The 15,505-nt window shown below is 50.4% G+C and overlaps 1 protein-coding gene across 1 annotated transcript in view; it reads left to right on the forward strand.

Moving 5' to 3' along the window:
* The window catches only part of LOC140394757 (ran GTPase-activating protein 1-like), a 608,923-nt gene that overhangs the window by 12,268 nt on the left and 581,150 nt on the right, over nt 1-15,505 (forward strand). The window contains exon 2 of the mRNA XM_072481973.1: nt 1,618-1,677. Coding sequence (XP_072338074.1) covers nt 1,618-1,677 — 60 coding nt within the window. The remainder of the gene's footprint in view (nt 1-1,617; nt 1,678-15,505) is intronic.

The raw sequence follows: 15,505 nt of genomic DNA on the forward strand, positions 1-15,505 counted from the left end.
ACATGTGTGGGACTTAGTGTTGGGCGGGGTGACTGGGTTATGGGGATAGGGTGGAGGTGTTGACCTTGGGTAGGGTGCTCTTTCCAAGAGCTGGTGCAGACTCGATGGGCCGAATGGCCTCCTTCTACACTGTAAATTCTATGAAATCCTATGTATAAAAGCAAATTACTGCGGATGCTGGAATCTGAAACCAAAGAGAAAATGCTGGAAAATCTCAGCAGGTCTGGCAGCATCTGTAGGGAGAGAAAAGAGCTGAGCTCCCTCCAGATGCTGCCAGACCTGCTGAGATTTTGCAGCATTTTCTCCTTCAACATGTATGTAGTCCTTGTGCTTTCATACAGAGTTGGTAGGAATTCTTTTACACATAATTCCATTGATAGTAACTTGTGGAAATAATATTTGACAGACTTTGAGATTCATTTCCGGAATTTTATTAACACAATATCGTGGAGAGGCTGCAATGGCTAATAGTCATTCCACAGCAACCTGGGATTAGACAGAAGAAAGCAAATCTTTATAGTCTGAAATAAACAGCTCTAGTAAGAAAACAGTATCCGGCTGCCCATGTTTATATTAAACAAACCTTGGGAATGTACGTATTTCTTGCCCTTGGCTAAAAACAACTTGTCAGCCTAATAAGGCCACAACTAAAATACTGGGTGGGATTCTCCGAGCATCTGGGCCAAAATCGTGCTCGGCGGGGGGCGGAGAATGAAGCTTCAGACCCACAATCGGGTCCGACGCCTTCCCGCGATTCTCTGCGGACCGGAGCATCGCCAGCAGTTGTGCTCCCGCGGTCGACGCGCCGCCAGTCAGGGGCAATTGAAAGAGGCCCCCGCGGCGATTCTCAGCCACAACTGGCCGAGTTCACTCATGGTTCCACCCGGCGGGAGCTCGGAGTGGCGGCTGCGGACTCTGTTGGGGGCGGGGGGGGGGGGGGGGATCCGTCACCAGTCGGGGCCTCCTGGACGTCCAATCGGGGGCCACTGATCGGCGGGCGCGCGCGATCTGAGGGGGGGGGCCTATGTTGTTGGGCCGGCTTGCTGTGTGGGTCCACCATGTTGCACGGGGCCGCTGCAGCTCGCAAGCGCGGACCCGCGGAAGGACGTGCAGGTGCTCTGTATCAGCAGCCGGAGCTGCGTGGAGTACTCCGGGGCTCTGCAAGCCCCTTTCGAAATGGGCGCGAAGTCTAGAGTGATTCGCACCTGTTTTCCCGCAGGCATAGGGTACCTTCACCCGACATCCTAAGATATGGCCAAAAACAGCGTTAAAATATAGTGAAGACCCTCTTATGGACTGACCTCATTAACACTACATCCCTGTATGCTTCACCCGATGCAGGTGTTATGTATTTACATTGTGTACCTTCTGTTGCCCTATTATGTAGTTTCTTTTCTTTTCTTTTCATGTACTTAATGATCTGTTGAGCTGCTCGCAGAAAAATACTTTTCACTGTACCTCGGTACACGTGACATTAAACAAAATCCAAACAATCCCATCATGCTTTAGCAAGTGCCTTTTCTTTAATAGCAACTAATATTAATGTATTTTCAAAGCGGGCAACTAATCCTCACATTAATTTCCCTTCTACAGTAACATTTTACTTTCTCTTCACAGAGGGTTTACTGGAACGATATGTTCACAGGTCGACTGCGTTGTGAGATTCCACCAGCATTGGTACGTAGGTCATTATTATGTCCTGTTCCGCACTCCCCAGTATGCATTTTTGTCGAGAGAAGTGAGAGTGAGTGGGTGGGGCGGGGAGGGTGAATTTTCCTGCACAAAGACCAATCTGAGAGAGCGGGAGGAAAAGAAAATACTCCAGACAGATGCTGTTCTCGACTGTGTTGGTTAATATTCTGCATAAGCCTTGGGAGAATGGCCTTTTGCTGCCTCAGTTCATGGTAATGACTGGTTTTAATCATTTCTAAATGGTACAGTGCGAGATACATGAATTACTCATTCAAATGATAGGAATATTGGAATGCAGCAATGAGAAAAGGCCATTCAGGTCTCCAGGGCTCCATCTGACCACTGCTCATTTATGTGGAAGTTATTCTTTGGATTAAGTTCATAAATTAAGCCAGTTCTCTGATGCTGCATTTGCACAAATGTCCTTTCTATCTCCAGCTTACTGATTCCCTTCATCATATCAATAATTACAATCATGTCCTCCTTCTCATAATCGTCTCTTCCAATAAAACTGGATTGAAATTTCTCAGTCTCTTCATTTTTCAATGTATAAGGGCTTGAATCTACCTTTTTCCTTCGCTCTGTGTCCTTAGCTCTTGTTGTAGAGTGTCCAGTGGTCAGTGAATTGCATGTGGTGTCATTATCCTCACATTCTTGGACTTTTACTCGCATACAGAACAAAGTATTATTTGCTTTTCTGACACTGCCAGTATTTGGCTAACGTTACAGTTAGTTCTTTCTGCATGTATTTAACTGAATAAAATACCATTTCTTGTCTAATAATCCCTGAATTCTTTGGTCCTTGGCTGTTCATGAATAACAGTCACCAGGTTTGAAACACAATTACTGTGTATTTATAACTAGAACAAATTGAACTATACAGTAAACACAGCTGCTTAGTGTTAAGCTAATACCTGATAGCCTTTCAACAGCCCCATCCCCTACACACACACACACACACACACAAGACAAACAAACACAGAAGGGGTAAAAGTGGAAAAATAATAAGATTAAGGTGAAAAGACACGAGTCCTTGCTTCAGATGATGAGTCCTTTTGTGCACTTCTTTCACGGTATGTATATGGATTAAAGGGCACAATCTAAGAGAAAGGTTTCTGGGCGCAATCTACTCGAATGGGGACAGAATCCTGTAGCGTGCGAGAATAGCTGGGTGTTTCCCGCTATCAAATGCCCATCAGGATAATTTGGGGGCCTCAGCCGTAAACTCCCCGATAAGCCTACACTTATCTCCGTTTCCTGCACTGAGGAGTGACCCCCAAACCTTCCCCCAAGCTCCAACCCACTATAATAGGTCCCCGGCCTCCTCCTACACCCACTCAGGGCACACCACAGCCCAATCACCGCTGTGCCACAAATGCCAGCTTGGCACTGGCAGTACAAGCCTGGCACCCTGTCAATGCCCTGCCTACGTTTGCTTAACTCACAAGTCTCCAAACTGTAAGTGCCTTCAGAAGGTCAAGGTGTAAATCTTCCAACAATCTTGTTGTATCCTAAAATCAAAATCTGTAAGGCGGGATTCACCACAATCGTCGAATTGGCCAGACGCCGGCGCCATGAACGGCACAAACCACTCCGCCACTGGGCCAATCGGAAGTTGGGGAATTCTCCGCACTTCCGGGGGCTAGGCTGGCGCCGGAGGGGTTTGTGCCGCGCCAAGTGGCGGCGAAGGGACTGTGCGAGTTAGCGCATGCACAGAACCGCCGCCGTATTCTGCCACATGCGCAGGGGGGGGGGTCTTCTCCGCGCTGGCCATGGCAGAGCCCTTCAGGGGCCGGCACGGAAGGAAGGAGTGCCCCCACGGCACAGGCCCACCCGCAGATCGGTGGGGGACCCGCCCAGGGCCGGATCTCCCCGTGTCCCCCCAAGGACCGCACGAGCTGGCTTACCAGCCAGTTCGCGCCATGTGGGACCATGTCCAATCCACGCCGGCGGGACTGGCCAGAAACTGACGGCTGCTCGGCCCATCGGGGCCTGGAGAATTGCCGGGGGGGCTGCTGCCAACGGCCCCCGACCGGCGCGGCGTGATCCCCGCCCCTCCATGAAAACCGGCGCCGGGGAATATTACAGCCGGCGGGACGCTCCGTTATGCCGGCTGCTCCATGGGGCTTCCCATTGTGGGGCAGCCTCACGCCGTCGGGAATCGCCTGGGCTGCCGGTAAAACGGAGCATCCCGCCGGCGGAGACTCCAGCCCTTGTTTACCTTTGGCGAGTACATCATGAACGCTTTTTATATGACAAACAAAACCTGGGGCGAAATTCTCCGGAAACGGCGCGATGTCCGCTGACTGGCGCCCAAAACGGCGCCAATCAGACGGGCATCGCGCCGCCCCAAAGGTGCGGAATGCTCCGCATCTTTGGGGGCCGAGCCCCAACATTGAGGGGCTAGGTCGGCGCCGGAGGAATTTCCGCCCCGCCAGCTGGCGGAAACGGCATTTGGTGCCCCGCCAGCTGGCGCGGAAATGACATCCCCTGGCGGCGCATGCGCAGGAGCGTCAGCGGCCGCTGACAGTTTCCCACGCATGCGCAGTGGAGGGAGTCTCTTCCGCCTCCGCCATGGTGGAGACCGTGGCGGAGGCGGAAGGGAAAGAGTGCCCCCACGGCACAGGCCCGCCCGTGGATCGGTGGGCCCCGATCGCGGGCCAGGCCACCGTGGGGGCACCCCCCCGGGTCAGATCGCCCCGCACCCCCCCCAGTACCCCGGAGCCCGCCCACGCCGCCTTGTCCCGCCGGTAAGGTAGGTGATTTAATTTACGCCGGCGGGACAGGCAATTTATCGGCGGGACTTCGGCCCATTCGGGCCGGAGAATCGAGCGGGGGGGCCCGCCAACCGGCGCGGCGCGATTCCCGCCCCCGCCGAATATCCGGTGCCGGAGACTTCGACAACCGGCGGGGGCGGGATTCACGCCAGCCCCGGCGATTCTCTGACCCGGCGGGGGGTCAGAGAATGTCGCCCCTGGAGTGGGATATGAACCTAAAACCTCCAGCTCAGAGGTAGATATTGGTTGATAATGCATCAACCTTTTGGCTGTCTGCATTATAACATATCACATCATACCTTGGCAGGGTTTGGAGAGGCTACATTCTGACCTTGTTGGTTTTAGTCTCTGAGACTGAGACTCCTCTGTCACCAAGTTAAATGGTCTCTTCCCTAGCAAGAATAAATCAGCGGTCAGGAGAATAAAATTGTAGGTTTCATTTTAAATAATGACTATTTCATGCAATAAAATAGCTCTGAAGGAACAAGACCAGAAATAATATGGATCTACTGCAATTACCCTGCCTTGATGGATAATGCACATATAGACTTCATTAGACGTGTCACAGATGATTGAACGAGGGATTTATCCAGCCTTACTTTATGTGTCTTGTATTAGGAGCAGGTCAGTGTTGCTCCTTGATTGATTCTCAAGCTGCTTATCTAAATGGCAAAGGAAGGGAACCCTTTTTCCAGGGTGAAGTTCCAGTGCATGGGGCAGCCGAAATTAGGTGTCAAACCCAGGTTTTGGGCAGAGATTTGCAGAGCTCACATTCTGCAGCTAATTTTATATCAAATAAATATATACAATCGAAGCATGTCAATGTTTTAGGTAAGTCTTCATCAGGGGTTCTGGCACAGTGTCTGAGCTGAAACATGCAACAGAAATATCCTTTCAGATGACGATTGAGCAGCTATGTATTTCTACCAAACCAGCACTTATATTTATTGCTCTGGTTTATTTACACTTTGAATCTCCTCCCCATTTCACCATCTTCCTAAAATCAGCTCATGTATGGAAGTGCTTCAAGCCATGGAAACATCAGGAGTATTGCTTCATGCAAAGTTCGCACAAGTCCTGCAATGTGGTGTTAGCTTAGATCATGTGCTCAATCTTTGAAGTGGGGTTCGAGCCCATGGTCTTCTAATTCAGGCAAGAGTGATACTGACCGAGTCACGGCCGATTCACAGCTGACCCTATGAGGGTCCTTCCTGTTGTTTCCCTTCTTTCCCCTTTCTTTATTTTTGCCGTTTTCATTTTGATCCAGGGATGCTTAATGGACATGTGTCTTTAAGTCGAGCAGAGGAAGTGGGGATCTCAAAAGTTACAAAGGAGTACACTGTGCTAGCCTTTGGATGGCAGAACACAGACTTTTTGGCACCTGAGATCAGTGGGACTTGGTTCAGTTGGTTGGTTCGTGGCCAATGAACTGGCCAAAAGGCCGTATTCTGCCCAGTAACAGATGATGAATGGATCCTACCTGAGTGGGATGATTTTTCAGAGAGCTAAGGAAAGCACAGTCAGGTTCTGTACGCTCAAAAGAAAGGAGCTGCTCTTTCTCTCTTGTATTCTCCAGAAAAGCTCCATAGCTGCCGTATTTCTGAAACTGCAGAGACCTGAATGAATCTACAGTGAAAATCATCGCAGACTGGAAACAGAAACTTCAAACTGAAAGTCTAGATTGAAGGAAGGTTTGCTCGAAGACAACCACCTGCAAGAAAGGGCACCATCTAACCAAAATGGAACAGGGTCCCGTGATGAGCACGTTTAGCCGGGTGCTTCCTGCTGCTCACAGCGCCAAGAAATGCCACACTATCTATCAGGACTCTGTTTCAATTCAGGGTCTCAGCAGGGAACATCCCGCTGAGGCTGCACTTAGTGCCATTTCCCGCACTGACGAGCTCTGCTCGCCGGAACTCCTCAGTGCAGGCGGAGATTGGGTTGCCTATTTAAAATGGCATCCCAATCTCCCGACCCCCGTGCATGACCTGAACATCCTTCCCAAAGCCCAACTCACCTATAGTACACAGTACGTACATAGTAGACAAAAAGAATAATCAACAGAGAACATTGACAAATGGTACATCGACAAACACTGATTGGTTACAGTGCGGAACAAGGGGCCAAACAAAGCAAATACATGAGCAAGAGCAGCATAGGGCGTCGTGAATAGTGTTCTTATAGGGAACAGATCAGTCCGAGGGGGAGTCGTTGAGGAGTCTTGTAGCTGTGGGGAAGAAGCTGCTCCTCTGTCTGGATGTGCGTGTCTTCAGATTTCTGTACCTTCTGCCTGATGGAAGGGTCTGGAAGAAGGCAATGCCTGGGTGGGAGGGGTCTCTGATAATGCTGTCTGCCTTCCTGAGGCAGCGGAAGGTGTAGACAGAATCAATGGGATGCGTTGGGCTGAGTTCACCACACTCTGTAGGTGGCACTGCCAGGGTGCCAGGCTGGCAGTGCCAAGGTGCCCAGGTGGCACCAGAAGTGGCAGGGTATCACCCTGCCCACACAGCAAGCAGCTGGGGGCCTCTGATCCCCTGGGAGACCCCCCCAAGTATCATTCCACCTGGTCCCCATATGTGGGGACCAGCACTCAACAGCACTCGCCAGAGGTCTCTGAGGCAAAGGGTTAGGTCCTAAACCTTGGGTAGATCTGAGGACTAGCTGCTTCACTCTCATATGCAGTTTGAAAAACACTGATCCCGCCCATTATGGGCAGGATTCAGATTGAGACATCTCGTGTGATTGCCTTAGATCTTGCGAGGTGTGGGAAGCCGGGTAGATCCCAGAAGTGGGATCTCGCGGTAACTACTGGCCATGTCGCCCTGCCTTTCAAGCTCAATGCAGCCAGTAATTCCCACCCAAAGATTCTTTTCCTCTTAACTTAACATTTTTACACCCCTCTTTTCCCCTCTGTGTCTGTTTGTCCATATTGTGTGAGTGTCTGTGTGTGTAATGACTTAGATCAGGCACCCCTTTCTGTGTATATAGTGCCAGATCCTCTGCACTCCCGGTGTCGACAGCAGACTGAATGGTCGTGGTTGTTCAGTTGTTGGGTTTGTAAATAAAAGGAATTCTGGTGACGGGACTTCTCCCTCCGTGGACTTATTACAGTGTGTCTGCGTGTCTGTGTGTAGGGAGTAGAGTGAGTTAAAAAGGGAGGATCAGGAATTAGATAACAGTTAATCAGTTGTTTTTTTCTGCATATTTATGGTTATTATGCTATGAATAGAATTAATTGTGTTGAACTTTACAAACCCCGTAGTTATTGGCAGTCAGGGCCGAAGACTTTGGGTGTTTTCTAAAAATTGTTTATTAATTTCAATTGTGTTGCGACTCCGGGTGGAGGCATGTGGGGCTGGAATTGACCGCTCACTCGCCCAGCAGGTTGTAACACACCCAAACGTCAAACGGTTTAATGGGCCATTCCGGTTCTTGACTTATTATGTTTGTGAAATATCAGAGAAACTTACACCATGGTGGCACGGTGGTTAGCGCGGCGCCGAGGACCCGGGTTCGATCCGGGCCCCAGGTCACTGTCTGTGTGGAGTTTGCACATTCTCCCTGTGTCTGCGTGGGTCTCACCCCCACAACCCAAAGATGTGCAGGGTAGGTGGATTGGCCACGCTAAATTGCCCCTGAACTGGAAAAAATTAAAAAAGGAAACCAACACCATAAAATAGGCCATTCAACTTATCTGACCTGTGCTATCTCTTTGAAAGAACTACCCAATTGGTCGCTGCTTCCCGCAACCCTGCAAATCATTCCTTTACAAATATACAATTAATCTCTTTTGAAAGTTATATAAAGCTATGGCACTGTACACCATGTGTCATGTTAATTCCATGATAATTTCAGTAAAGAATTACCGTTGTGAGGTGACGTTGAGTTTGTTTTCTGTTATTACAAGAAAGCGATACATCAGCTAAACCTACTGATTCCTATCCAAATAGTAATCTTCACTGGTCTGGTCATTTAGATTATCGCTCATTTGCCAATGGAAACCCCATTCTTAGATGAACTATTGTAAATTGGAGCATAACATATTTAATTAATAATATAAAGCAAGATGTTAATGTGTAAAGAGACAAGACAGTTGTTTGGCAAGAAGATACCTTGAATGTGAATGAAGTGCTGCAAGAATTTAATAAGCGGATGTTGGTTGATTTGGTTTTTATTAATGAAGCATATTGTAAACTAGACTGACAGCACTACAAATCTTTCTTGAGTTATACACTGTGACGACTTAACCTGAGAGTACACAAGTCTGGTTATTTGATTGAATCCATTAAATTAAAGGGATAATGCCGTTCCCACAGAGACTGGTGAACAGGCTGAGTTTCTGGAACAGGACCTTCAATGACTGCAGGGCTAATTTTAAATGACATTGACATTCACCCTGTTGTAACCCGCACAATTCTTACGGGGTAGGGATGATCCACTTCCCCGTGGAGCTTGCAGAATGAGCTCCCTCGATAAGGGGGCAGGGGGGCCTTAACTAAGTTCTTGTGCCTTTGTTTTAATAGAGTCGGCCGATCAGGAACAGATTGGAGAAGACCCAGTAGGGAACTACTGGAGCTGTGTCTAATAGTTAACGTGTTAAATAAAATAAGTTTTGTTTTTCTCTACAACTCGGTGTGGACTCGTTTCGTTGTCCCTTACAGAACACCTATCATCCCAATGTTCGCTAACACATCCCACTCTTGGGGCGGGATTCTCCGATATCGGTGCGATGTCTGCCGACCGGCGCCAAAAACGGCACGAATCAGTCTGGCATCACGCTGCCCCAAAGGTGCAGAATTCTCCGCATCTTGAGGGGCCGAGTCCTCACCTTGAGGGGCTAGGCCCGCGCCGGACTGATTTCCGCCCCGCCAGCTGGCGGGAAAGGCCTTTGTTCCCCGCCAGCTGGCGCGGAAATGACATCTCCGGGCGGCGTCTGCGCTGGAGCATTAGCGGCCGCTCACGGCATCCCCGCGCATGCGCAGTGGAGGGGGTCTCTTCCGCCTCCGCCATAGTGGAGACCATGGCGAAGGCGAAAGGGAAAGAGTGCCCCCACGGCACAGGCCTGCCCGCGGATCGGTGGGCCCCGATCGCGGGCCAGGCCACCGTGGGGGCACTCCCCGGGGCCAGATCGGCCCGCGCCCCCCCCCCCCAGGACCCCGGAGCCCACCCGCGCCGCCTTGTCCCGCCGGTAAGAGAGGTGGTTTGATTCTCGCCGGCGGGACAGGCATTCCAGCAGCGGGACTTCGGCCCATCGCGGGCCGCAGTATCGCCTGGGGTGCACGCCAACTGGTGCGGCGCGATTCCCACGTCCCCCCCCCCCCGTCCCCCCCCCCCCGAATATCCAGTGCCGGAGAATTTGGCAACCGCCGGGGGGGGGATTCACGCCAGCCCCCGGCGATTCTCCGACCCGGCGGGGGATCGGAGAATCCCGCCCTAGGTTCCTGACCCATCCATCTTTTTGCATTCCTCTGTTGCTTTGTCCCTCCCGAACTCTGTAAACTCTTCCAGCCCTTGATTCCCATGGTCCTCCTATTTCAATTTGCTTCACTGTACACTTGGAGGCCATGCCTTCAGCTGTCTGGGCCTTAAGCTATGGAATTCCTTTCCTAAACCTCTCAGCCCCTCTACCCATCTCACCTTCTTTGAGACACTCCTCAAAATTCTCTTTCTGACCAAGGTTTTAGCCATTTGCCCGAATGTCTCTCTATGTGGCTCAGAATCATCTGCTAATTACTCCAACAAGGTGCCTTGGGACATTTTGCTGTTAATAGTACAATATAAAGACAGTTTGTAAGGGGTAGAATTTACTCTGCCACTGCTCCAAACCATTTACTGAATCCCCGAAAAAACATTTAAATAGCTGCACAAATTTGGAAAATATGAGCTTGATGTCCCCTGTTTTTGGGTTCAGGGTGGGGGATTAATCCCTAAATCTAATTTTTCTTTTTCTTGCGCTTGCTGTATTAATTTCTTGTTCTGTTAACCTACCTGTGGGCAGACTGAATCTGAAAAGCAAGAAACTATCGTTGCATTGAATAAAAGACTTGAAACACTTCCCAGGGTCAAGAAATCCATGTTTTGAAGAGGGGTTCACAAAAGAAATGCCATGGGCGCGATTCCCCATTGACCGATGCTGAAATCGAGAAACGCGATTGGACGGAGAATTGATTCCAACGCCGAAATCGCGACGGGCGCCGATTTGACGCCAAATCACAATTCCCCGGTGCCTCGACTAGCCGTCAATGTGTTCCAGAACGCACGTACGGTGAACACCCTTGGAATATCATCAGTGGGTCGGCGCTAATCCCTGCGGGTATTCTTCTGGGCCTTCGCGATTCTCCACCTCCGATGGCTGAATTCCCGACGAGCTTTTACAAATCGTGAAACCGGCGTTGTGGCCGATGAGGGAGAGAGAGGAGGTCGGACACGGAGAGGCACGCCCGGGAGCTGCCGGGCTGCCGGGCCGGACTCTGGCTGGGAAGGGGGGGTGACCACTCACCCTGGCCCCTGGTTCTGCAGAGTGCCACCAGCCGTATGGGTGCCCTTCACCCCACCACCCCCACACCCCACCCTCCACCATGCCAGCCCCCCACCCCCCCCCCCCACCCAAACAGCTGGCACCCACCGGCGCGGCATTGGGACAGGGTCGCCGTGTCATCGGAAGGCCCTCCCCCGATGCTCTGCCCCGATGGGTCGAGTTCCCGACCGTGCAGGGGACTGGGTCCAGCGCCGCACAGTCGGCCGGGAGCCATGCTGCTGGTCAGGGGGGGGCTTCTGCAAGGGCTGGAGGGACTGGTGGGGGGTGACCGGGGGGGGTGGCCAGATGGGCAGTATTTGGCAGGTCGGGTCCGTGCACAGCCGGTGCCATGCGCATGCACGGCCATGGACCCAGCCATTCTCCAGCCGTTTCTGTCGTGGGAGCTGGGTGTTTTACCCAGTGCGGCTGCTAGCTCCTCACTGGTCCCAGGATCGGTCAGGGTTCGGCGCAGATTTTGCCGTCATAAAACGTCACAGTCGGGCAGCACTGTGGCGCAGTGGCTTAGCCCTGCTGCCTCACGGCACCGAGGTCCCAGGTTCGATCCCGGCTCTGAGTCACTGTCCAGGTGGAGTCAATCTCCCCGTGTTCGCGTGGGATTCGACCCAAAGATGTGCAGGCTAGGTGGATTGGCCACGCTAAATTGGCCCTTAATTAGAAAAAATGAATTGGGTACTCAAAATTTATTTATTTAAAAAAAATTTTAAATGCCACAGTTCCCACGCCAGCGTCGGCACTTAGCTGTAAAATCGGTGAATCCAGCCCCCTGTTCTTCCTATTATATATTTTGTATTTAAAACTGGACAATATGCTACAGATTTTACAGAACAGAAGGTAGTTCCTATCTATCCATAAATTAAGAGCTGGATCTTACCAGTTCTCTGGAGATGGGCTGGGAGGTGCGAGGGCTGGTTCAATGGCGGCAAGATACGTCGAGAGGGGAGCCTGATATTTGCTCACTGTCACGGCATGTTATCATAGGTGGGACGCTCAGCAGTGCGGCCACCTTCTGGCTGACCAGTTTAGCCAGTAAAGTTCCCAATTAAGGGCAATCTCCCACCCCCGCCATCATTTTACCAGCACTGGAACATCAGGAGACACCATTGCCACACGGGAAATCTGTCAGGTCTACCCTGGCGGCCTCCCAGTGGGTTTCTGCGGGGATGGAAGAGCTGTTCCTCTTTTATGGTCATTCCATTTGCCATGGAAAGGCCCCTGGCAGCAATGGCTACCCCATAGCTACAGCGTGAAGTAAAAAACTCACCACTATTCTTAGAATTCCCCCTATACAAAAAGGGTCAATAAGACAGTCTAAATGGTGAACAGGGATTCTCACTCCCTGACTCCTATGCAGACTTAGGTGGGCGCTATTCGGGTCAATATATATTTTCAAGTTATCCCCTGGTATAACCCATATCTTCATAGAAGATTTCATCTACTTACCACTTAGTAGCATCCTGGGTCCTGCGTTGCTAAGTAAGTAAAGTAGACTTTGTAATAACCACTGGTTCAGGTTAAAACTTGCAGTTATTTTATTATTATATTTTTCTTTTAAAAGATGCAATCACTGTCTTTACAGAAAAGTAAAAAGATCTTGCTTCTGGATTCTCCTGGTTAGTTGAAAAGATCTTCAGGTCTACCGTGACAATCTCTCTTCTTTATCTTTTGGTTTTCTCCTGATGGATTTGCTGTTCTGCTTGGTTTCTGTGTTCTATCCTTCCCATGACCGAGGGCAGCTATGAGAGGCGACTCTGCTGGCTGTCCCCGATTTAGGGTTTATATTCTCCGTCTAGCAGTTATTAAGGTTATATGACATTATCGTAAAGTAATTTTATTTTACTCTTGATTGTTAAAGGTACCTTTAATCGAAATTATTTCTAACACGACTATGTATTTATATTGAGCATGACTTTAGCTCATCGACCTCTGATTACATTTTTTCCCTTGTGATGTTCAAAAGTGCTTTGATCCCAGAGGGGTGTTACATCTGGTTCCTGTCACTTCTAAAGTTGCTTTATTACCAAAAAGTGCCCTTAGCTTATCAGAACTTTGACTCCAATTTGGGTTAACCTGTGTTCTCATGGACACATTGGGCGAAATTCTCCCCCAACGGCGGGATGCCCGCCGACTGGCGCCAAAGCCGCCGCAAATCAGACGGGCATCGCGCCGGCAAAAAGGTGCGGAAGTCTCCGCATCTTTGGCGGCCTAGCCCCAACATTGAGGGGCTAGGCCGACGCCGGAGGGATTTCCGCCCCGCCAGCTGCCGGAAGTGGCGTTTGTTGCCCCACCAGCTGGCGCGGAAATGCGGCGCATGCGCGGGAGCGTCAGCGGCCGCTGTCAGTTTCCCAGCGCATGCGCGGGAGCGTCAGCGGCCGCTGTCAGTTTCCCGCGCATGCGCAGTGGGGAGAGTCTCTTCCGCCTCCGCCATGGTGGAGACCGTGGCGGAGGTGGAAGGGAAAGAGTGCCCCCACGGCACAGGCCCGCCTGCGGATCGGTGGGCCCCGATCGCGGGCCAGGCCACCGTGGGGGCACCCCCCGAGGTCAGATCGCCCCGCGCCCCCCCCCAGGACCCCGGAGCCCGCCCACGCCGCCTGGTCCCGCCGGTAAATACCAGGTTTGATTTACGTCGGCGGGACAGGCAATTCCTGGGCGGGACTTCGGCCCATCCGGGCCGGAGAATCCAGCGGGGGGTCCCGCCAACCGGCGCGGCCGGATTCCCGCCCCCGCCCAATCTCCGGGAGCGGAGACTTGGGCGGGGGCGGGATTCACGGCGGCCAACGGCCATTCTCCGACCCGGCGGGGGGGTCGGAGAATGACGCCCATTGTCTCCAGCTTCCCATATTCAACTGACGTCAGCAGGATTTCACACCTAAACATTTGTCACCCAATCCATCTGAAGATCCTGGCAATTGTTTTTTAGCTGCTTACTAAACTAATTAACTTCAAAGAAGGTGTGAACATTTTTTTTTCATGTAACTAAAAGTTCAATCTGCTTTGACTTGAAAGACAGGCATCAGTTTTACAGCTTGAATAGTCACAAGCTGTTTTCTTAATGCCTGTTTGATAAAGGCTATCTGCATTTCAAAACCTTCTTTTGCAGCTGCTGTTAACCCTTCGTGGGATTTTTCCCTACATTCTCTCATGTAGCCTCAGGTCAGGTTTTGCCAGACTTCCATGTTTCAAATGACATATTTTCCCATTTTTACTTTACAAGCGTCACCGATGGAGGGTGGAATTCTCTGCCTCTTCCTTCCAATTGCCTGGTCCAGGCGCAATCCAAAAAGACACCTTGCCTTGCCTTTGAGGGTGCCTAAACATAAAGGCTTCCTCTTGTTCTAACTGCAGCATCAGCAGCAGCGTCACCTCTAAGGGTGGTGCTGTCGAGCTGCCAGCTACTCATCGGACCGATGGCTGTGCAAAGTGGGGCACCGCTTGTAAAAAGTCGCTCAGGGTCTCATTGTCCATCCAGGAGTGTTGGGCCCTCCGTTCTGTCCCAGTGTCAAGACATCTTACCTTCTTGAAAAATTCAGCCCTAAATCTTCCTAACCTCTCTTACAATATGACATCCTTTGAAACCCAAACGTGGCATCAGCTAATCATTACTTTTTGATTAGTCTCATTTTGATATTGTCCTGCTCTCTGGGGCTTAGTCTTTCACCTCAATAAAGCAAAAGCTGTTATTATGTTGTCTCAATTAATATACTGTATAAACAAGGTCACCATCAATAATGAGAAAGCCGTGAACCCGGCTCATGCGCTATTGTGGTGCGTTATTGTTTCTGTGTCTCCTCTTTCCTGTACGCTGTTCAACAATCAGCAATTCCTCTCCCTCTAATTACTGGAATATTGTTCTGCAAATTAGGTACAGTTTGTGCCTCGAACACAGAGTTTAGACAAATCACTTTCAACCTGCATTAACTCAACCCACACAACACAACCTTTAATACAACACTAAATTTTCAGCCACCTCCTTAGTATTGGCCCTGAGGGGTTCTTGGTGGCATGTTCAATTTAACTTTCCTATTACAAATGCAATACAATTTTGTTCTCAAAGTTCTCAGGAAGTTGAGCTTTGAGAACAACTTTGCAGTGGATTGTCAGATCAGAATGGTTCAAAAACTACTTCAGAAGTATCAAGAGGGTCAGAACAGAGGGTCGATAGAGAGCAGACCAGAGCAGAGCGTATCTAATGTGGATTGGAACGGTGTCATGAGAGTGGGGGTTAGAACAATGCAGATATAATGGGAGTCAGCATGGTGTTGGCATAATGGGTGTTGGAATAATATAATGGGGGTCTGAACAGATATAATGCCACACTGCACGTCAGGCTGGTTCTATAGCAGACAAGAGGTGATGAAAGTGAAAACACTCACGACTTGAATTTTGATTTAATTGAATCCCGAAGGAGGCCATTCAGCCCATCAATAACCCTCTGAAAAAGCACTTCACCCAAGCCCACCCTATGCCAATAGCCTCTAAACCTAACCTGCACATCTTTGGA

The sequence above is a fragment of the Scyliorhinus torazame genome, chromosome 18, assembly GCF_047496885.1.
Source record: "Scyliorhinus torazame isolate Kashiwa2021f chromosome 18, sScyTor2.1, whole genome shotgun sequence".
NCBI classification, from domain to species: domain Eukaryota; kingdom Metazoa; phylum Chordata; class Chondrichthyes; order Carcharhiniformes; family Scyliorhinidae; genus Scyliorhinus; species Scyliorhinus torazame.